The sequence below is a fragment of the Parus major genome, chromosome 7, assembly GCF_001522545.3.
Source record: "Parus major isolate Abel chromosome 7, Parus_major1.1, whole genome shotgun sequence".
Lineage (NCBI taxonomy): Eukaryota > Metazoa > Chordata > Aves > Passeriformes > Paridae > Parus > Parus major.
Window position 1 is genome coordinate 30,512,383 of NC_031776.1, and position 24,982 is coordinate 30,537,364.

The 24,982-nt window shown below is 37.6% G+C and overlaps 1 protein-coding gene across 2 annotated transcripts in view; it reads right to left on the reverse strand.

Moving 5' to 3' along the window:
* The window catches only part of NCKAP5 (NCK associated protein 5), a 347,069-nt gene that overhangs the window by 30,100 nt on the left and 291,987 nt on the right, over positions 1 to 24,982 (reverse strand). Inside the window, exons 14-16 of one of the 2 annotated variants that reach the window (XM_033516045.1) lie at positions 24,214 to 24,391; positions 20,004 to 20,082; positions 1,449 to 1,763 (exon numbers count right to left, since the gene is read on the reverse strand). In XM_033516045.1, the coding sequence (XP_033371936.1) occupies positions 1,449 to 1,763; positions 20,004 to 20,082; positions 24,214 to 24,391 (572 nt within the window). The remainder of the gene's footprint in view (positions 1 to 1,448; positions 1,764 to 20,003; positions 20,083 to 24,213; positions 24,392 to 24,982) is intronic. The other variant, XM_033516044.1, reaches the window with a different exon arrangement.

The following is a 24,982-nucleotide window of genomic DNA, read 5'->3' on the forward strand; positions in this document are numbered from 1 at the left end:
TGTTATAATGACAGTGTTTAATCATGGGCTCTAGTCTATAACACACTGCTGAATTGAGGTCACACATGTGGCCATTCAAGCATGTAGCACATAATCTATAACTAAGATTTCTCTTCTGAATCATTCTTAGCTGTACCATTAATTAACAGTACACTTATTTTAAAAACACTAAGTATTAAAAGATCTTTTATTTAGCTTTGATTTGAAACAAGCAGGGGAATCTGCAATAAAACATACAATGTGTGTCTGCAGTCTGTTTCACCACTACAATACTGCGCTGGGAATATTGCTAAATCAACTGAGTTCTGAGATGTTTAATTAGAAACCTTCTGTTGTGCATCCTATGGACGCATAAGAGAGGCTTCTCTTCTCCTAGGTTCAATATATGTCAGCTCATTAGCAGAACATATATTTGATGGCCTTAAACTAAGCTCAAACTTGATGTTTAACTTTACATGTTAATTACACAGAAACTCTCTTATAGAGTCATACAGATTTATGCAAATTAAATACAACTTTTACAGGAGCAATAACTGGACTGACAAAGTGCTAATCACCATAACCCCAATAAATGACTGAAATTGCATTTGGTCAAGATAAAACAATACCCTCTTCATTAAGCTAACCACTTTTACTGCACTTTCCACTGTATCTTTTGTGCTATGAAAATTTCCCATTGCTAATGCCACATGATTTTTAATGCTATTAACATGTATATTAATAACTCCAAAGCCTTCCAAAAACTTATATAAATAGTCCATGTTTGTTTATAAAAAATGCACAGACTTCAATGGGACTATTTATTAATAGAAAAATTATTTTCTGGAGTTTTGATGGATTGCCAGTCCTTTTAGACCTTTGTCAGCTCTTGTTTTATAGCTTACACACACACGTAGCTAATAAGTGAAAGTCAGGTATTTTATGTTCATATTTAGAAATGTGTTTGTATGATGTAGAAAAGTAATGAGAGCCTTGTTTGAGGTCAAGGCCATATATTCAGTGGGACAGAATTTATGCATTGAGGCCAAATGAGTCTTTAGTTCAAATCCAGGATCAAAAACAAGTCTTTATGAATTTATCTTTTCTATGTCACAACATGGCTGTGCTTTGTACTTTGTACAGTCTGATCCTGAATATTGCTGAACATCCGTATTCTTTTTCAAGTCAACTTCCAAGGCTGGCATATGTTTTTTCTTCTTCAAGTAGTTTCTTGAGAAAAGGCTTTAAGTACTAAACTAATTTTTCTTTCTCAGATAAGCATTTTGCATAACAAAATTTCCATATGGCTCTGGTCACAAACTTGTTAACCTTACGCATTCATAAAACGAGTATCTTCTGCTCCACATTTAACATTTCTGTTATCAATTGCCATTATTACAGGATTTCTGCTAATCAAAACAGAGGCCAAGGCAGAAATAATGTGATTTTCAGTGTAATTGACATTTTACCTGAGGAAGCTGGTTTGGGAAGGCGACTTTGAAAAGGTCGTATACCCTTGGCAGTCATGGCCGGATCAGACGTTGAGTGACTAATTACGCTTTCCGCAGACTCCTGGCTCTTAGCTGTTGAAGGCACTTCTCGCTCAAGGGTTTTGGCTTTTACTGAAGGAGCTGGAAGAGGAACTTGCTCACATGCTGCAAAGACTCCCATTTCCAAGGTTGATTCTTGCTTAGAAATGTGTCGCCCCGTCGAGCGATTCCCCGAGTCAGGGAGGGGGAAGGTTCCAATCCCGCTGTCCAGCGTCCTCATCTGGCAGCAAGACTCTAAGGCACAGGAAATTGGTGTGATGGGATGGAGCTAAAGGTATTTAAAGTCAGGGAAAGGATCTAGGGGGGAAAAGGGCCTCTTAAAGGGAAGGTTTCAAGATAAGGGAAACATTTTGCATTTTGGGAGTGTGCTGTTACCCGTCACTGGAACACTTCTGACACTTTGTCTAACAGAATACAAGGAAATATTGAGGTGCAGTGAAATTAAACAAGCTCCAAAACATTGAAACATTGACACTGGCCTGCTTCGGAGTAACAGTGTGATAATGGATAAGTGGGGCAGGTCCTGGAAAGCAATTACAGATGGAATTTTAAAATACTTTATTTTGAAAGCCCACAGAATGTCTGGAGAGTATCAGTAGTGTAATATATTTCTTCCAACATAAACCCACACTCCACAAAGGTTTGGCCTCTCCACTCCTGTGTTTTGCTGATTGTTTCTCATACAAGAAGGTGTTAATCAAAATATATCATGCATTCCTACACAAAATTAAGATTTACAGAATCTCTTAGAGATACCCATCTCTCAGAGCATCCTGAAAATCTTGGACAGCAACAGCCATGTCTTTGTTTACCTTGTCACTGTTTTACCTGTTTGCTTTGTGCTCTGGTTCTGCACATCCCAGTTTGGCAGGGATACCTTTAGTACTGTTTTTTTGGAAGCAGTATTGTCCCACACAGCCCTCCAGCTTATTCACCCTGCTGGAAAGATGCTGTACGAGCCATGGAACAGAGAAAAGTGCAAGTGTAGCTGTGTGCACACTGCTATTTGAGCAACCAGGATGTACAGGCAACTCCCCTGCCCTCTCATTCTCCATCAGTTTCCAGAGACTTCCCTTTTGTTTCTGTAAGGGGCAAACAATGTTGAAGAGACTGTGATGGCAGGCTCCTTCTGAGACCTATAAACACCAAGGAGGGAACTTCAGCACTAATGGTTGGAAAATGAGGATAATTTAGGTTAAATGTCTGGAAACATCCCTTGACAGCAAGATCTTAAGTCTGTGGCAGACAATCCCAAAGGAAGCAGAGGAATTTCCTTTGCTTGAACAATTTAAGGCTACACTAGACTAAAGATATACTGCAGTGAACAATTGTACTCTAGCAGGAGATGCAGAATATGGCCCAATATATCTTCTCCATCTCTATTTACGTGTTTCTGAGTATTGATTTTTTTTTATGATATGTCCATTTGTTATTAAAGTCTGTTGTAGTTTAGCAGTGCTCTGTCAAGTAATTTTCATTATTTTTTTTTCCCCTCTGCAGTGTTTCTAATACTCTCAAAAATTTGGAATTTCTCCCCTATGGATTTTGCCTATTTGTTTTTGAACTAAGAACATTACCATGGTCATTCTTGTTAAATATCTTCATCTCAATAGGCCTTTCTTGATAACAAGTAAGAAACCACTTACGGATAAATTAAATACCTATTTCTATTTCGTGTTCATGCAAAAGGAGAAGCAGCCTGTATTTATGTGGTCATCTTTGCCTTTTCCTCATCACTCAGAATCAAAGAAGGACTGAAAGTCACCTGGACCTTACAGGGCCTGGCTGAGCTGCAGCAACAAAAGTTCTGTGTGTTGTCTTCTCAAAGGGCAAAAATGACTCTGATTTCCCTCACACAATCACTGCATGCCAATAATTTCTCTCCATAGGTAAAAGGATGCAAGGTGTGGAAGGCATGCCTAGCTAGCACCTACATTTTCCATCACATTTTTGAGTTAATGTGCCATCATGATTTACAGAGCTGCTGAAGGTTTTCCAGGAAACACGAAGAAAAGAAAGAGAATTATACTTAGTTCTGCTGCATCAAAAGGAGGTATCCCATCTACTGAACCCTCTTATCTCAGCTATACTTCTTCTAACTTTTTGGTTTTGTTTTTGTTTTTGAATAGCAAAATACCTAGATAGAAGTGGGAGTGTGGAAAAGCAATTTAAAACTCCAGGTGTTGCCCTTGCCATTTTCTGAAGATAATCAAGCTGAAACAGCATGTTAGCTCGTGGACAGGCAATTTTTCAACTAAAGACTGTTGGTGAGAGAGTTAGCAAATAAAGGGAAATATGGAATAAAAAAAGACTTCTGTTATCTGCCTCTCAACCAGAGGACATCTGTGCAACACTGGGTGTGTTGGAGAGGCAGAGACACGGAGTAAACTGAGAGCACCCCCTAAAAGAACACAGGAGTCTGAGTCTCCCCTCTCCTGTCTGCATGGTCTGTGTGAGACCTGATTTGGAGCCCATTTCCACAAGGACTCTGAAGAACCTTGTAATGTTTCCTTTCTGACCATTCTCTAAGAAACAAAGAAGCTGTTCCCTCCTAATTATTATAGGAGAATTAAGTAAGATCAAAATGTACATCAAAAAAGCAAAGTTACAGCCTTGGCTAAGGGCGAACTGGAAGATGGAAACTTTTATCCTCTGAGAGCATGTTTCTTAAAATGACACATGGATTTCTCTTGCCCACTATTACCTTGTGTACATCTAGGAGTGGACCATGAAAACAGTGGCAGAGAATCAAAAAGAAATGAATACTGGGGGCCAGATTTCCAAGAATATACAGTCTCCTGCTGTTCCCAGAATAATTGGAAGAGTGATGGAGAAGCACACCAGCGGTATCACTTTTAATTAAAAGGAAAAATACTTTTAATCAATTATAGCCTTCCTTCACAGAGACTTTATCCATGATAAAGGAAATGTACCAGGTGGAAAACAGATTTTTAAAATAGTTCATACAGCTCAATTTTTAGTTCTGAAAAACTACAAAAGGGTCTGGTTTTCAAAGTGCTCAATGCATGGCAGCTCCCGTTGTGACACTTAAAGACAGATTTTTGGAAAATTCTGTGACTCAGCCAAAACCTAGTTTTAAATCCAAAGGAAACCACAGAATTTCTTGTGGATTTTAATTTTTCATTACTGAAAGTAAGTAATTCTCCCCTAAAGCTATATAATACAAATAAAAGAGTACCTTTCAGAAAAATTTGTATTACTGAAAGAACGAATACACATTATTTTGCGTTGTTTTTAAATTTTTATGAGGCAACTGCAAAATAAAAAAATACTTAATGCATCCCAGTGACAGCTTTCAAACAGCTTCATGGCCCATCTGATTTCATCAGCTGCACTGACACTTCAAATTACTGTTATCAGCAAGAGCTGCCCAAGACTACATAATGAAAATATGTAAAAGTTAAATCTCTGGTGCTATGACAGTACCACTCAGTAGATGAAAAATGACTCCTTGAAACACTAAAGTCTGGAAAGAGTTATATATGAGCTTAATTACTTTTGCTTGAGAATTCTTCCTGGCATACCAGCCAAATTCCTTGCCTGCTTCTGATTTTTTTTTTTTTCCCTCCTCTTTCTTTGCCAGGGAAGAAAGAAGCTCTCAGAATGGTATTGGTTTTATAGTGGACATAGATAGACTCATTATCAGCCATTTCTCTCAATAATCAGACTAGAATCAAAAGCCTGAAATGCAGAAATAAGCCCTTCCCTCCCTCTCATCATGGGGAGTTGAGTCTGGAGCTAAAACAAAGTCCCTGGGAGTCCAACTGTAGAGGAACAATTCCAAACAGAAAACAGAAATAAGGAAGAATTTATAGATATTTCCTGGAGGTCAAAAAACTCCTGACTGGATGAGAACCTCTTGATGATAGGGCATTGTAAGAGCTCAGTGGAAAATTTGAGGAAGACCTTTAATGTTGAGAAGCCTCTTAACCACAGGAAAAGAATGGAGTTAACATGGCATAGAAAGTTTTGTGAACTACTTCTCAGTAATTTTCAAATTTAATATTTTCACATGCAAGATGATCCTGCAGCTCATGTCCTACATCAGCTGGACACCACAGTAATTTGAACAGCTGGACAATGCTTTGTAATGCTGCATCATCTCTGGTGCTTTACCAACATTTTCTGGTATTAGTGGGTCACCAAGGTCTCTTCAACACAGAGCCAGTACCCAAATTAGAGATGGAATAAAAATGGTCTGTGAAAACTGCACTACTCCAAGGGTCTGGACAAGAGGAGAGTAGGAAAGGGACATACACTCAGGCTGGCAGGTATCAGGAATTCTATAAATCAGATCAACACTGGGGAAAACAACTCTTGCATCTCATTCTGTAGGTTTGTTTTTTTACATTTTCCTCTGAAATGCAAAAATTAAAGAGTTAGAAATAAACATACCCCACTGGTAAGAGCTGACAGCTTAGAATTCATTGAAGTATTTTAGGGCATTCTCCTGAGCACAGATAATTTAAAAATGCATCTTAAATACCAGCAACAAATCATTAAACCTAATTATTCTTAAACTTTTTTTTTATTATTATTTCTTCTGAAATACTTGCCACTAAGATATCAGAAACACATCACATCTATCTCAGAGAGCATCCTTGGTGCAATTCATTGGAGGCTGGATGAGAATACCCAGGGAAGCTGAGAGCTGACCCTGCTGCTTTATGCTGTTACACAGCACCCTTCTCTGCTCCTCTTTTCATACAATGCATGTGAAAGGAAAATCAATTTGAGGGAAAAATATAAAAGAAAGCACAGAACAGCTACTGTGAAGGGAATTACTTGCAGTAAAACATAAGAAATGTGGGTCCAGCCCCAGTGAAGTTCTACACTGATGGTTGCAAAATAAGGTATTACTCAAAATAAGCAGTGGAACAAAATCCATCCCATTTTTAGATTAGGGACATGTTAGTCTTTCTAATGTTGAACCTATGGTTGAGTCCTAGCACATAATGAAGAGGAATCATGAATTTCATAAAAGAGAAGACATAAGATGGTGATGTATCTTTTAAACATGGCTTCTGATTATGCTTTTCTTCAATAATGTGAAAACATTCTTTTGCTAAGGGGGATATAATGCCACATGTTATTGCAAACAAACCTTTAACTGAATAACTGGGGAGTGTTTCATAATGTTTCCTCAGGTAAAGTAAAGATTCACATTCTAATAAACTCTTTTTATGTTGTATCCTAAATGAGTTTCACAGATGCTTAGTCTATTCACAAATCACATACAAGTCCCTTCTTTCCATAGACACTCTTACATGACTGAGAAGTCTGTAAAATAACTCATGGTGATTTTGACCACCCATTTAAAACAATATGAGTTTTTCTCTGATTCTTGAATAATCCATAAAAACCTTTACAGAAAGCACAAGATGCAAAGTTTTACCCACAGAGCTAAAATAAGGCATCAATCAGCAGTTCTGTTACACAGGTACATGTGCATACACAGTACCCTCAAAATGCTCAGGCAATTCACCTCCTTCAAATCAGGCAAAATAAGAGGAGACATTTCTGGATGGTGGCACAGAGGGAAGGACTTTCAGGTTGGAGAGGAAATAATTATGGGTCCTACTGTGTTGTAGCTGCAGCTTTGCCTCTCTACCCACTTGTGCCACGAGTGACAGATGGCAGCTGCCTCTTAGTGCTGCTTGAGGGGATTGAGACTTCCAGAAGCAGCTCAATAACCTCAGCCATTCCCCACCTTGATGTTACTTCAGAAACACACTGATGGATACCAGATGCAATTACTGCAAACAGAACCTATTTCTACTTCAAATGACACATCAGCAGTTTCTATTTGGAGGTGGCAGAGTTGAAGAAGCCTTTATGTTATTTAAATTTGATGACCAATCTATCTTAACATTAAAAATAAACAGCAACAAAGACGACAAATGTATTTAATGTGTGAAAGACCACAGGTAGTTCTGCTTACATCAGGCTTTCTAGGCATAATACTAGTAGCACAGGGAGATACTTTTTTAAAAGCATCCCACCTCATAAAAAATGTGGAAGCCTCCCCTGTGCTCACCACTACAGCTGGTTTGAGATATTCCTCACATAAATTTTCAAGTTTTGGCCTATGAAACTGTACATGATTGACAGAAATTTCAGCTGAAATCTTTAAGTAACCACCAGAATTCTCCACAGAAAGCAGGCATTTTCAAGAAAAAAAATATCAGTCAAAAATAGCTCTGTATCAAGAACAGTTTCACTGGGAAATTTCCAGCAAGCTGTTTTCTTTCCAGAAAGAAGTACAGACTCAAGCCTTGACAGGTTTTGAGAGGTAAATAACACCAAATAGGCCTTCTTCAGGGAGCATCCAGGACATTAAAAATGGAAGGATGTAGTTACCATCAGTAACAGAATACACAAATTCTAACAAATTACCTTTCTTTGCATTAGAAAGTTCAAGAGGTTCCACTAGGCTGTCACGGGGAACCAGATAACATGTACTGGCTTTCTTCTGGAACACAAAGGGAGTATAGTATTTCCTAGCATTTTGAAACATGCCAAATTAAAAATGAATATATTTTTTTTTTTCTTCTCAGAAGAATATTTCAGATGTTGATAGGTCCCTCCAAAATTCTTTCAAAAGTTAATAAACATCTTTAAGCTGCATGTGGCATTGGCAGGAAGAAGTTAAACTGCAGATGGCAAAACAGATCTCTTTATTTGCACATCCTTCTCTTCATCTGCAATGCTAAAGGAACCACAAAGAAAAGAAAATGTATTTCTGCCAAATCAATGTCAATTTAAAGTAGATTATTCCTTCTGGGTTTACACTATAATTTGATCCAATTGATCAATGAGGAGTGCATTACTGTTTTCTATCTAAATCTGAGGTACAATCAGTGTTCAAAATTTAAAAACCCAAATTCTACCCAAGGTAAAAGAGCCCTAAATTCCATGGATAGTGCACTGGTGGCATGGGATTATTTCCAACATATGTTAGGGAACTATAAATGGGAAGAGGACTGTGTTGTGTATTTTCAAGTGATGGAACTTCATTCATGGCTACTTGAATCTGGGATTACAATTTATGACTATTTATAATAACAATAAACTAAATAAATACAGACTTCACCAAATTATACAGTGATCTATTTTTTTCTTAGTACACTTTATTTTGCAAACCCCGCAAACTTCAATATATCATTTATCCAATAAACTTTGAGTTGTCTTCACAGTTTTCCATGACTACAATCCCATCTGAAGTGTATTTTCTGAGTTGAAACAGATAATTGCTGTCTCATTTTAATTCCAGTCCCATCTTAAAATACATTTCTACTAGTAAGTCAGAAGATTAGTTTTAATTATTAGAGAATACTAATGATCTTGTACTCCAATTTAGCAGTTATCTATGGACTTTTTTTTTTTAACAAGTGCTTCCTATTTTCCTCCAGGCATTTAGATCTTGTTCCTGCATGCTTGTAATGGTGGCAAGCTATGTGGAACAGGGTTGTTAAAGAGGACAAAATGAGCTGGAGAAAGAACTTGGATAATTTTTTTTAATTTGTTACTGACACCTCCAATGTCTATTAAATTCAAGGGACTATGTGCAGTTTTCCAGCTGGGGAAGTCCCACAGCCAATGGCACCTGAAATTACCTCTCTTTTATTATGCTGTTATATTTTCTTTCCAAAAATCTACTCACTGTTCTCAGGAGACAAGATATTAGGAATAGATATTATTTTAGTCCAACTAGAAAAGAGATATTGAGACTTATAATTCGTTTGAAGAGCAGCTTGAAGCTCTGTGTAAAAGGTAATTAAATGAAGACTGGTGCAGCCTGGCTGTCAATGAGGCCAGCCTAGAAATTCCTCAGGGAGCTATTTCTCTTTTCTGGTTGTGTATCCCCCTTTGGCTCTACATTGCCAATCAGCCTCACAACTTTGCAACTATCTTTGAGAAAGTTATAGATGAGTAACGGCTGAGAAGAAGAAGTCCTCACATCTCAAGCAAGGTGTGAATCCAAGGTAAGTAACAGGTCTGCTGCAATGCAGGAATGTAGCTTTCCCAGGATTTTTCACTGAGCAAAGCCTTCTGTTTCCCTTAGAACCCTGAAATGTGGAGGTTGGGAACCAGCAATTGCACGGTCTCAGGAACATCTTCCTGAGGATGGCTCATTCGAGGTGAGGATGGATGCTCTCCTTCTAACAGGAAAGACACATCCCAGCTCTCAGAAATCCTGCCTGCAAATAGCAAAGCCCAACACAGGATGGTTTGTTATTTACCCAGGTGCTAAGGGCTGCCTCAGCCATGCCTTCTCCATGTAACCACAGGCCGTTATCTCTCTCGCTTTATGCCCCAGTTCTTCACACTAAAACAGTAATCCCACTGCTCCATCACTGGAATGCTGCCATGAGGATACAGAATGCAACTGTTTGGCAGTCAGAGCATAACCAACCTGCAATCCCTGCCATGAATAATGCCTGTGCAGAGATACCTCCACTCAGCTTTTCTGGAGGCTGTTCAGGAATTAACAGCAAGCTGCAAAACACTTACAAGAAGCATTAAGATTGGGGGTTTGCTGGTATTATTAGAGGCAGCTGGTTTATTTTAAGAATTACTGCATTAACCACAGTTAGAGAAGTGAAGAGGTCACACTCAGCATCTCAGAGACAGGGGCTGCACACAGTGCCCAGGGGAGCATTTGGCTGTTCCATGTAGGGCTTCTGCTCACTGATGACTGCGCTGGAGGCATTCAAGGATAACGGGATGGAAGCACTGATTTACTTGCTGTTAAGCAACTCTCTTATAAATTGGAGTTTGGTTTCACTCACACTGAGATACTTTCTTTGATTTTCTATTCCCAACAGATAGGACTAGGGATAGTGCTTTAAGCAAAAATGCTGTCTCTGGTAAACATGGACCAGTTTCTAAGTGCATAGGAAGCTCTGGGTTTTGCAAATGCACTAGAGAACGTACTATATTTATTCTGTAACATCACTGCTTTTTGTTTGTTAGTAAAAAAAAATACTGAAATTAAAGCCACATGAATATTAAACGAAGCTTTAAATAATTTATTTTTAGTTTTTCCCTGCAGATGGCTTTATTTAAGGGTACTGCTAACAACCACTTAAAATATACATGCACACCTGAAAAAAACTGATTTTATTTCTCAATTAATGAAATCTTATTAACAGAGTGAGTGCACAAAGCTTTAAGTAACTTTTAGATGCACTATAATTCTTCCATTCTGGTACCCAAGTCCAGCTACTCCAAACAATGTGAATCAAGGTGAAACTAACTGCAGGCAAGCAGGAGCAGGTAAGAAACCATCATGATTTGAAGCCAGAAGAAAGAACTCAGAATTTTTTTCAGGAGTTCAGTTTTTTGCAAAAAATGCATGCCACGCTATGTGGTGCTGCCAAAACACAATTAGGATGACAGCTTTGAAACAACATACTGCACCTCTGCTTGTTAAAGGAAGGAAATAAAGAAATTATTCACTGTAAATATATTGCTTGATTTCCTTTTCTTTTCCTAACAGTGAACTGTCCAAACACTGAGAAATTGAGTTAATCTAGTATTAAAAACCATGCACTAGTCATATAGATATTATTTCTCTGTTAGAATGATTGTTTTTGAAGAGTCTGTTTTCTGTGATCTCTAGTGATGACTAATTGCATAATCATGTCAACAATTCAGGTGTCAGACTGAAGACATGAATCAAAGCTCAAACTCAATTAAAAAAACAACAACAAAATTAGGAATAAGTATCCTATCCCCAGAGTGAGAATCTGGAAAGGCATATGCCAATACAGCTCAAACTTAACTGATAAGTCAGGTAAGAATGTATTTTCAAAAAACTTATACTAGATTTCATTGTAGAAAAGGAGCACAAAGTCCCTGTGAGCATGGATGAAACATGTTTAAAATAACACATCCTCACTAGAAATGCTTTTCAGTTTGCTCAGTTGTACTTCAGGTATATGAATTAATGGGAAATGCATGACTGAAGCTTCATACACACATCCACAGATGGCCCTTGCCAGGAGCAAAAACCCAAAAGTTTCAAACAGAAGGACTCCCAGTGCTATAGAGAACACTGGTGTGTGCTATCCTGTAAGAGGTAGGATAATCAGGCACAGTCTTGATTTGAGTGATAAAAATGAATATAGATTGGGCTAGACTGTAAACTACTGTAAATCAACACAACAGCATTAACTTCAGAGTGGCAGAACTCGGCCATCCTGTTTAATTGACATTTTAAGCCTGAATGAGACCAGCAGATTCTCAGTATCTTGAATAATAATTAGGCTGCATCCTATATATAATGCATAAAGACACAGTCTTCTCATTCTAGTAATAAAATTTGGTATTTCTGGGAGAGTAGATGTAATGACAAAGAAGGAAATTAACAGCAAATCACTGTGGCTAATAAGGAAGTGTTGATCCAAAATATTAATTCTCTCCACAGAGTGAATACAAGCTAGACAGTAGGCTGCAGCAGAGCTGTAGAATTGGCAATTAGACAAATGCTATGTGTACTATCTTTAAAGTACAAAGGAATGATTTGTCTTTGCCAGACTGTGAAGAAGGTAAGCTGACATAAATTAGAAGACATTATCGGATGTTAGTTTCTTATTATTCACGTTGGCAAGGTTCTCCATCATCTTCATGAAAATACAAGTATCAACTAGAAAAATGCACAGAAAGTTTCACTCTTATCATAGGATCCTCCAGACCATTACTTCAAAATCAATCCCTCCAGCAATGCTCAAATGCCAAACAAGTAAAGAACCCATCACAGCTGACACGATTCCTATCCTGCTCCTATCCTGTTCTAGCACTATTCCTGTTCCTAGCACTATTCTAGTGCTGCAAACACACATAGTGCCATTCCTCTCTCAGCTGTCTGCTCTGCAGTGTAGCTTGTTCATCTTCTCACCCATACAAAAACCACACAAAAAAAGCAGTCACTTATTTTAATAAAGTTCCCCTGAGAATATGCAGAGCAACTCAGTAGAAGGAAAGGATATTTAGTCAGCTTCATGCACCAGTGTGAGTATTTCTGACGAGCAAGATCTGGAGTGATAACTAAGGCTGTTGCACACTGCCCTGGAAGGCCACTCAACAGCAGGAACACACCACAGCATAGCATATTTATTAAATATTAAAATAAATATTAAAATAAATATTAAATATTGCAGCATAGCAACATGGAACTGCTAAATGTTGTGCAAAATCTCCCAAAGAAGTGGCACACTGGCCAGGGACAGATGTAGAACGATATCCTTTTTAAAGATTTTAAAAACTTGACTGATGAGGTCCTTGAGCAGGACTTCCAACCTAAGGGGATGTTTCTACACACAGGACAGTCAGTTGCTCTTGCAATGCCTACTAGTTATTAAATCAGATTTCCCACCAGTGATGACTCATTTTAGTTGCTCTGGTAACAGCCACAGGTCATTTCAATGGTATTGAAGGAACAGAAAATGAAGATTTTGGAGTACAAAAGGGGCAGAACCGTGCTTGATATTTGCATGGAAATGTAAATGATTTGGGGATCTTACATGGAGGCAGCAAATGGCATAAATTTAGGGACTGACTGAGGTATTTTGATAAGTCAAAGTACAAATGGAACTGTTTTTTATCCAGATGATCTCAGTTCTGCTTTTGCGCTTTCAAATGTGCGTCCTGTCTGCACAGTAACACCATGGTAGATAAGATTGTGATGGTCTCCCACATCTTTTAGGACACTTGTGGCACTAGATTTTTAGTTTTATTTTGATATTTTCTTTTTAATGAACAAGTTTGGATCCCAGCATTGCTAGAGGCAAAAAATTTACTTTATATTTATCAATTCATCATTGTTCTAGCAGTTGAACCTAGCCCTTTGGATTAAGATCCAACCTGGAAGCTGGTTAGATACAGCAGTGAGCAGGTTTTTAAGTTGCCTGCTGTGCTGAACTCCCATTTCAAGGCTCTAGAACACTTGCTGAACAATACAGCCAGCACCTACAGACCTAACACCAACCTCTCATCTTCCACACACACACACAGGGCTTGGGAAAACAGCTTTGATATGATGTGCAAATAAATCCATGCATACTTGCACCATTGCTCATACAGAGGGTTCATGAAGAATCTAATACCTTATCACAACTTGTGTCAAAATGGAACATTTTGCAGATGTGAAATAAGAACAGACCCAGGCTGGAAATGGATTCAGTGGTAACTGGTTTTGCTTGATGACTTTTATAGACAGCAACCTCATGTGTAAAGACTTCTAGACATTCCACAGCTTTGCTGAGTGGTGATGGGGAAGAAAAAGCAAACAATTTTCCTTTTTCTGCAAATGTGTAAATGAACGATTCAGCTGCGATGTCAGTCATGATTGCTAAATGGTTTTTAACTTCTATCAGTGGCCTGATGAAAGGAATTAATGCTGACAGTGATAAAGTGTTTTCTCAGGCATTGAGACTTCATGACAAGAGAGGATTTCTTTTGAGGTGAGAAGACATTCTATCAGTTGAATATTGCTCCTCATTACAGGAATTGGAGGCATTGAATGATTTGCTGGGCATTTAAGCAAATTGTGGCTTATCCCTTTGCCTCTGCACAGTGATGTGCATCACCTCACTTTACTGAATGCACAGATAAAGAGAGATAAGTTTGCTCACCATCTCTCCTCTCTCACTTATCCTGTTACTTTTATCTCAGTAATCCATTACAGACCTCACATAATCTGTCTCCAGGTTTTGAGGGTTCCTTAATGCAAATGTGTTTGCTCAAATATATCAGACTTAATGGACATGCCTTAGGGTGATGCATGTCAAATTTAATGCATTTACCACATTAATCAGGCTTGTTTCCTTCACATTTATTTCAATTCCCCAAGAATGAGAAAACATGAATTTAATAGCTGTTTACTTAGTACCCCAGTAAAAACACCCAGTTTTAGTAGTTTACATAATGGTGGATAAAACCAAGTGTTTGGTTTGGCAGTATTTTTTTTCTCTCATTGGAAACTTGGTATAAGCTTATTGAACAAAATAATATATAGCAGAGGGACTAATCATAATAGCAGAGAGACTGCTATTGTTTTCAGCAAGCTTTGGAATAAGACATTGGATAATTTGTATCACTAAGCACTAAGGGTATGTACATTAAATGGCACATTCAGAAATTAAATGTGAAACATAATTTCTCAGTTCCAGTGTTTATCAGATCTAGATTTCAGAAAGAAACCAAGAGGAAAAAAAAAAATTAAAGGCAGATGGCACTGGAGCAAGGATGGTTAAAAATGGTTATTGTTATGGATACAGAAAGGCTCTGAAGGGTAGTCTGGATTTGTGGGGAATCCACACAAGCAGTACCACACAAGCAGTGACCACCAGTTTCAAATGATGCAGATGAACAAACATGAGGAGAAAAATGAGAAAAGAAAATGGATCTATTTGTGGAAAAAACATACATAAGAACAAGGAAGAAAAGAAAAATCAGAAGCAAATTTATCTGGAGCACTTGAAAGAATGCAGGCCCTTCTTATAGAAAAGTCTGCTCATTAAGTGTGTTTTCTTATTATCATATATATAATTTCATAATATGGCTACTGGGTGCTGAATAAAGCAATGTTAGAGTACAAAAGCCAAGGTTATCATCTTTAGTGTGTGATACATTAATAATTGTAATGCTGACATTTCATTTTAAGTCTAACCCACTTCTATCTGCAAAGTTACATGTTCCACCTTTGCTATCAGTATATCTGTAAAATTGCTATCCAGGAGCTGGCAACTTATCTATAAAACTTGTTGTGAAGGACTTTCTTGGTTCCTACTGAAAATGGAGTTTGATCACTTTGCTGCATATAAAGCTTAAAGGAGGAGATTTTAAAATACAATTCAACATATAAAATGCTCACTATACTATCTCTCTGGAACATGAAGCATCTAAGGGATTCAACAAAGTGCTCCCTAAAGAAGACAAATCTCAAAAAAGTTTCTTAAAAAATAAAAAAAGTTTCTTCATTTTTCTGACCAGATTGGCTTTAAATTATGCTGCAAAACCCTTCTGAAAGGTTGCTCTTGGAAAGCAGAAAAAAATGACAATAAAGTCTGCCATAAGGCAGATGATTATCAAGAACTTTAATGGATTTGGGTGCTGGGCTACAGCAGAGCTACAAAAGAATCCCTTGACCTCAGTGTGTGTTTTTGTTCTGGCACAAAGCACCAAAGTCTACAGTGCACTTTTAATGTTACTTTGATAGTGTGGAAGCCCAACCCTCTACCTAGCTAGAGACTTTTCAAAACCCTTTTAAGTCTCTGAAGGCATTTGCTCTGTATTATCCACAAGGTTCCCATTTAACACTGGAGGAATCCATTTAGAGCAACTGACCTAGACCTCTAATGAAAATTTGACAAATATTAGTTCCAATTCCTTCTTCAAAGTTTCAAGAATTCTGGCTACATTTATCTCCATAATCTTTGCCTGGCTCTGAATTTCACTTGGAATTCTCCAAACAAACAAGAGGAGTCAATGCACAGTTAGGCAATTTGTGAATCTTTCTACCCTGGATTCTAACCCCAGCCTGCCTCAGGGATTTAACTCCCCACACAACTTCAGAAGGAAGTACTGTGTTCTTCCAGTGGAGCAGGCAGCACCAATAACACCCAGATGTATTTTGGATTGCTATGACAAATTCTCCTGTTATCAAGTATTTGCTCTCTAGAGAACCCACAAGAAACTTCAGGTCTATTCAGATTGTTAAGATCTATTTTATTCTTACCAGTGATGTTATTTTGATGAAAAAATCTGCTTGCAGTGGTGCCCCTGATGGCAAAACTTAACAGGCTTTTATTATACAATGAATCTGGCCTTTTAGCTTGATCAGTGACATAGTAAATATAACATTTGAAACCATAAGCATTGCAGTTCAATAAAACAATTCCTTCAGATGAACTGTCCAGGTTTCCATGTACTCCCTGAATTTCAGTGCTTTAGACCAGAAGTGTTTGATTCACTTATGTTGCTAAGGATGGAATGTTGCTGGAAACCCACTATGGAAAGTAAACATATTCACACATAGAAATAGCTGTCACAAGAAAAGGAACCCTCTTTCTTTTTATTGAAACATGAGTGTAAATTTTTGAAACTTTCTTTGACACTTCTCATCAGCCTGTTTACACTGAGCTTGTGTTTTGTGTGAAGCTTGAGGAGATCATTAGCAAGAAAGCTTATTCCATGCTGACTTGCTCTTCTAGAAAAATTTCATCCATTTGGGGTAACAGAAAAGTAAACTGGACCCAGAAAAGTTATTATCATGCAACTTTCAAACTGAGGTTTGATAAATCACCAGTGTTGCTGTCTGAGAAAATGGCACATTCAGTCCTTCCCTTCAGCCTCAGCAGAGATTCATACCAACACTGAAGAATGATATGATTAATTACAACTAAATTTCCTGTTCATTACAGATATATTCCCAAAAAGAAAACAGCCTGTTAATTTGTGTATACCCAAAATGATTGTTGATGCATACCCTAGTATTCCCATGTGAAGCTGTCTGCAAGAATAAATTCTTCATAATTAGCATTTGTTTGCTCGTGCCGTGAATTTTTGACTTTTCCCTTGAAGCTGTTTATCAATGAAAATTCTGAATACATTATAATTAATACAATCACACTTTTTCAGGAGTAGCTGCTAATTTGAAACAGCGCTTGAAATATGAAATATTGAACTTTTTAACAAATGCTTTGCTCTTCTCAAGATGTCCAATTATTACATTCTGTATGTAAAGGTGTCATTCTGTAACTGTCTTGTAAGATTTTGGGCCATTGTGACAATGGGGAAATTCAAGACAAATAATGACACTTCTACTCCCTCAGGGGGAACAGAATTCTTTTTCTTTATAAAATGAAGGTGCATTTTTTTTGTGTTTACATGGGAACAGTACTGTCAGGAGCTTGACACATCATCTGTGCATTCAATAAAGGAATTTTATTTATAGGAATACTTGAAGACCCTGCTGTACCTGTCTGAGATGGGGAGTCTGTCATGACATGGAGGGGAACTCAACCTTTTCATCCTGTCCTTCCTCTTAGGTACTTTAGCATCTTCCACTTCATCCCTCTTTCTAAACTATTTTATTGCAAAGGGCTTGAGGAAGAGCTCTGAGGATGACTGGACTTCAAAGGGATACTCATGGGTCCTTATGTCTGTGGAGGTGGGAGCACTGGCAGCATCTCTGCCAGGGTGTAATGTATTTTAGAAACCTTTCAGAATGGTTTAAATATATTTTGAAGAGCAAAGTAGCACAATGGAATGACTGCTTCATACAGAAATGGTTACTTCTTCCTGAGATATATGAGGAGGGAAATTGTATATAACTGGGCATCATTGCTTTCTTTCAACTGAGCAAACCTGAAGAGCCAGCAAAATACTTAAATTGGTTTAGATCACCTACTGACAATTAAAAACCTGGCAACTGGTATTTTACACATTTTTTGATTCATACCCAGGAGTATCTCACTGTTAGAATGTGATGAACCAGAATTGTCTCAGATGACACCTACCTAGGAGACTGTTATTAGTATCTTGTTTATTGGTTAACTGGGCAGGACTGCTGTCAGCTTAGTTATTTTAGTGACAGCTACAGAAACACGTGCTTTTCCTGCTACACAAAAAACATTTTCCCTGCTTAATCATAGCCTCTCTACTACACATTCAGTTCTAAGTCTGTTTTGATAAAACCCAGTAGAACAAATGTGTAAAAATACAGCTAAAAACCCACAGTGAACTTTGTTTTCTGGGGAAACAAGGGAGAATGGCCTTAAGCTGATGGAGAGTGGATTTAGGAATTAGTAAGGAATTCTTTACTATAAGGGTGCTGAGACCACAGAACAAGTCAGTGAGAGAAGCTGTGGCTGCATAGAGCTTCAGCAGGAAAAAAATAAGTATATTTCTATGAAAATTTTTTTATTAGAAGAATGCCAGAATGTCTATCAAGGAATTTAAAAATCATCTGACAACCTGCTCCATAACCACTATGTTCTGTCAGAGACTCGGATTTGCTGCTTGTGGGAGAAGAAAATATTAATACTCTCAAAAGCCACCAGAACGATATATTGCAGGACCCAATAACAAATAAAATATCAAAATATAACAACTAGGCCTCAGTCACAATAACCAATTACACTGATGAACAACAAGAATGCTCTGGAGTCTTTATGAAAAAAACAAACTAAACTCTGCAAATAGCTGTTTTGTTGGGTTTTTTTCTTCTTTTTCTTATCTAGACTAAGAAATTGAAACATCTTGCATAATTCAAAGTAAAAGTTTTGAGAATTTTTGTGATAGAGGCAAAGTAATTATTTCAGTATGAGGAAAAATAATTTTGAACAATCTTAGGTGAGTTATTCTGTTCTGGGCAATTTCTGGTAACAGAAAATAAGTCCTTCACACAAAGCACGAGAGGCATGAATTTCTGTTTGCAGGGCTGGTGACAGAATGCCCTCAGAGTCTTGCCCTCTACAAAGTTCTTGTTATTCAGTTGCTGTCTTGGAGCCAGGCTATAGCTGAGTTCTCAGCCAGGGAAGAGTTTAGGGATCTTTCCTTCAGGTAACACAGCCAGAGTTTATTTGTCTGAATTTGGGACTGAAAGGGCTGTACAAATCAATGAAGCATGCAAACATTTTCCTACTGCCCCCAAAGGAAATGTGTTTTGACATGATACCTCTGTTTGGACTTGCTGGGTTGGCAGTACCACTGAAATGAAAAAGATTCTGGCTAGGAAAAAATGGAATCAGCTTTTAACTTTTTAATGAATTTTTTTACTGCAGTCTCTATCTACAAAGGGAACTTGTTAAAGGTGAATTTTTCTTGTTCTGTCAGTTCCTTATATTGGTGACTGCTCTAATACAAACCTCAGACTTGTGTTTTGTCCTCCATTGCCTATTAAATATTTTTACATGTACTGAGATTAAAAATTAGTACGTGCCAACCATGAGGAGGGTGGATGGTGCTACCCTTCTACAGCAAAGGCAACTTCATTTTCAAGAACAGCTTTAAGGTCTTCTGAACCTGAGTACTGTTCCTTGTGGTTTAGTTTATCACAGCAATTTCTCTGCTATTTAAATTTTATTCTGAATTTTACTAATTCAAGGCCAGATGACAGAGTTACAGTAAGTCAGTATTATTCCCACTGAAAGTGTCATGCACAACATGTTGTGTTAAGGCACTGTGTGTAACCCACACAGTTCTTGGAGGCTGAAATGATCTTTCATAACCAGATCCCAAGGCCTTCCAGGCAAACATTACATTGACCCACAGTTGTAATGGGATGTGCTCATCTCATGCTTTTGATGAAATGTGGCTATCCAGGAGCTAAATGAAGGCTAAAGCTCACATAAGGGGGCAAACAAACAAAGTAATGAGAATTAAACATGTATTTTTGGCAAGAACTGACAGAAATAAAATCCAGTGTAAAATATAATTTTGTACCTATCACATGACTCTGACATGTAGTCCTTGTCATGGTGTCCTCCTCTTCTTCTTGCAGGTTTTCTGTGACTACTTTAGCCTGTACATAGTGCAACAACAAAAGTGAAGAACATCTGTGACTCTGTTTATGTTGCTTCATGACAACTACAGAATGTTTTGCAGAAATAAATCAAAGTTACATGGCACCTAAGAGTGGAATATATAACCTGTCTTATTCTATGAATGATATCTGACGATAACAACTTTAATTTAATTCAAAATCACAATATACAGCAATGAAAAATACCCTTGGAAGATGCACTTCTTCAAAATAATAACCTGATATATGGTATGGTATCTCTTTAGTTCAGCTTACAAACACTGAACTGTGGCATTTTTATTTCCACCTCTGTTCAAAAGCATTTATTAGCTAGACTGAGAGAAAAAAAATTCATTTAAGAATGCAGTGCACTCTAAGAGCCTGTATGTGGTATTCAAGTTTGTGTAATTCTAATCCCTCAGATATTATGGGTTTTCTCAAAGACGTGTCTTTGCTCTGTTATTCTGCACTCCTATTTCCCAGGTGTACAGATAATCTGAGTCCCTCCCTAGCACACAGTGAAATCCCCCTCCACCACGTGCCAGCAGTGGCCACAATTCAGTTTCAAGGACATATTTTTCTGCCATGCTACATAAATCAAACAGGAATAAAGATACTTCCAGGGTGATGAGAGGAAGAAAGGCAGCACCACAGAAAAAAATTGCTTTCAAAATCTCAGGGATCTTAAATTATTTGCTAATCACTCTCTGCTGTTTTAACTGCATACAGAATGCCCACACAATGAGAGCAAATTTTGTAACCTAAACAACTGGAATTTATCATTATTTGCACAACATATCTTTGATCACAGTGTAAATCCTACTTGCTGGGTTAAACAAGTAGCCCTGTTGACCTCCTGTGAGCAGCCTAAGTACAACACCAAAAACTTGCTCTCTGCATTTCTAAAAGTGCATTCAGGATCTCTTAATCCTAGGGATTTGATTACATCTTTTCCTTCTTATGAAATGCCTCTCTTCAGGCTATGGAAAATGAGGAGGCAAGTGCTCATTTGGAATCCAGTTCCAGGTGGAACAGTTTCTCACATTTGCAGGGTGCATGGCCAAGTGCTGCTGTGACATTTCACAATATTGCAATAGATCCCTGGGTGTTCCCCAAACACACAGACTGTGCACACAGAGTGCCACACAAAACTCCTGGTGTCTTGGGTTTGCTGCCACATTTCCACCTCACAAAGCGAAGCCCGTGGCTGTTCTAAATCACACAGGGCTGCAATAAAATCACAAGGATGAAATGAAGCAGAGCAGCACAAAAATGATTGTATCTCACCTTAAGCTCCAGCCAAGGACACGAAAAAGTACTGGAGAATGTGGAATATCCTTGGTGTTGGCTAAAGTGTTATGTATTTCTGCTGGCTGGCCTTTAGAGCAAAGTGCTTTTTTGATGAACACTAACGGGAAGTGTATCCCTCTGAAGGTGAATGCACAAGGCCACCATTGGTAGAACATTGCTTTTTCCATAAATTCAGTGGAAGACCAGCAATAACATTCTTTGCATGAACAGAAATCAGAGGTAATCGGTGCATATGTTACGGTGTAATAGTGCCTCAAGCCTTTACCTGGCACATCATAAGAAAAGTGATTTAATCATCAAAAATTAAATAGCTTTTAAAGGAAAAAATCTTGCTAGAAAATTAATGTTAGAAACTGTTCTGGCCAGGATTTAAAGCAGCAGTATATATCTGATAAGCAGTTTGGAAATACAGTGGCTTCTGCACGGAACGGTATGACTGAGTGCACTTTGCATTGTTCAGAAAAGAAAAGAAATCTTCCTGGTCTAGGGCTTTTCAAAAGATTTATGCTGTTTTCTCCAAAAGCATTAATTTTGTCTTTTTATGAGCAAAAAAAATGCACAACAGGCCATTCTACTGCATGTGACTGCTTTCAGTCACAGCTATCTCCCAGCTCTTTGCAATATAGCTTCAAAGCAAGCAGACACCAAAGAATAACTGGAAATGATAGTAATAAGATTCATGAACTTTGAATTTAAAGACTCTTCTTTTAGAAGTTTGGAGGACAAGATGAAATACCACATATTGAGGAATCTTAAGGTACATCTCTTTCATAACTTAGCATTAATAACTGTAAGCACATTTTAAATCTCATTATTCTAGATGTCATCAGTCTTTTGGCACTAGATATTTCTTTCAGGAATTAAGTGCCACAGAAAACACTGTAAGAAACCCAGAAAAATGAAACATAGAAATGTAACTTAATCTTCAAAAACCATACAAAAATATTTTGTTTCCCTGCTAAGAAAAGAGTGTATGGTGTAGCAGAAGTAATGCCTTTTCACCATGACTAACATGTCCTTAAAAACTAAATAGTATAATTAGCATTTCTCCATTATTTATGTACATTAAGAACAATCTCTGTGGTTCCCTCATAAAGTGAAGTGTGTTTCTTTAAGATATACTTAAAACACTATTATTGCAGCATTTACAAAGACTTCACAAAATGACAGACAAAAAGCACAGCAAATTATTGAAGCATTAGAAAATAATAAGTTAGAAAGAATTTGTAGAAGCAATGTGTAGAGTTTTCTGTACTTCTGTACAGTGAAGATATACCCTAAGCTGTCAGGACCATATTAAATGGGGCATAGTTAAACTGAGTGGCTCTGATAAGGGGCTCTGCTTTGCTATCTGAGTTCTAGATCAGTTGGATTGAATTTCCTGCATATTGCACATTTCCAGACTTTCATTCTCTCTCTTTCCTTTCAGTGACACTACAAGGACAGCCTTAGATATGCTTATAATTTGTGGTTTTATAATGCAGGAGACATCTACATTTTCAAAGAGATGATACCAGAGGAGTCAGGAGGAAAGTTTTCAAACACATTCATTTTGCATATGTTCCCTGTAAGTTTTAAAATAAATGACCTTGCAGATGTTCTTGGTGAAGATGTCTGTATTAAAGTTAAAAAAAATAAAAAAGAAAAAAGAAAAAAAATTTGCCTGAATTTGAAACTAGGTATGGAATGCCTCGACCTCAAGCATCCTCAACATCAGCCCTAAGCTCAGAGTTTTTTCAGTTCCCATTACAAAGCTTTTTGCAATGTTCTCAAAGAATTTGTGGTTCAGATTCCCCCAGATGAAATTGTTGCATGTGCTGCATTTCAGTAACTCAGTTCTATCAGAACAACAAAAGTAACAGCCTCAGCTTCAGAGTACGGATTACAATTTCCAGGCTGTTTGTTAAAATTGTGGTTATGGTTAATAATCATAATAATAATATGGATAAGACAGCTATCTCAGGAATGAGGCAAGAATGTTACAGGGTTAAATAATTCTGTTCTTCTGCTGGACTTTGAAACATCATGGAAAAGGCCCCTGCTAGGCAAGACATTGCTCATTAAATTCTAAGCTTAATTAAAGAAGTTTCACCAGGAAGGGCACCCCTCCAGCCTGACTTTAGGTTACAATCTTAGATTCTGTGTGAACACTTCTCAATGCACTAAAGTTAGTCCAGAACCAGACTCTAGCAGCTAACATAAAATAGAATAATTTTTCTTCTACATTACAACATTCCTCTTATGAGTAAATTAAATTAAATTATCAGGTACAGTTAGTACCTTACTAGTACAAAACTAACTACAGGCCATTAACAGGGAGATTTTCAATGGCACAAAGTGAGACACAGGTCCAATGTATATTTTGCTTCTGAACATTCCCTCTTAAGTGACAAATATTTCCAGATGTGGTCAAATAATTTGCCTTTTCCACATCAGCAGTGCACTTTTTTGGCTTAATGACTTCTGCAGTGTTCAGAGGAATGTTCAATACTCGTATGCAATTTTCAGGGAAAGGGGAAAAAAATAAAAAAGAAAATAGTCCTATTATTTCACTCTACTACAGTATGATTATAGCATCATTGTGCATGTATCTTCAGTGGAATTGAATTGCCAGCAGAAGCAGTAGAATCTTCATGACTATCTGTATAATGTGGCCTATAGCTAAGCTGCCAACTTTTGTATTAATTCACAATCCTCTAGCTACACAAAATCTATCTTATATATAAACAGTTATTATCCTGTTTGCCTGCAATGGCAATAAGAAACACATCCAGAAGTTAAAAAGAAGATAATAATGTTTTCATGTACTGCAGCACTTACCAGGGTCTGATTCTGCATTTCCATATCAGCTTTTGTGTTGCTGTTTTTCCTGTGGTTTCCTTGAGAGCTGATAGAGTTGCCGTGAAGAGAGGAGCCCTGGGAGCTGCCCTTCGACACACTCCTGTAGGAAACATTATTTGATCCACTTTCTGTCTGCTGAGCTGCTTTCTTATCAACTCTGCAGGTAGAGAGTGATTCCTCTGATAAATTGCATTGCCCTTCTTCAATCACTCTACTTTCCCATTCCTTTAATGTTTAAAGTAACCTCTCTGTATCTTTCTGTCTCTAGACCTTTGAGTGATAAATGTTTCTAACTAGCCTTGATCAAACCTGTCACTTGCAATTTCAGGTAGTATATCAATTTAGCCTTTCACATGTGATGATTTATATTATATTTGGGACTGCTGTGGGGCAAATGTGAAAACACAATACACCAATTGCTAAGTTCTTCTGTGACCAAAGGTTGTGATAGCTGGAAAGGTAATTAATTCTGACAAGTTACCAAATATGTGTTTTCTGGTTATAGTACAGGAAGATGGAATACATTGAAACATGTGCCTAATTACCCTCTATCTTTACACACCATCTGCCTAGATTCTTGATTTCTGGAATAATTTAAATTATCAGCTTGGATGTAACTCGCCTATCTTTAATTTCAAAGACCAATGGTTTGGTTAACAAAGTAACATGAGCACAATTATCATCTCATCATTAATGTTTTGTTGTTTGTTTTTTTTTCCTGTAGAGATTAAAGTCCCAACTGAGTACC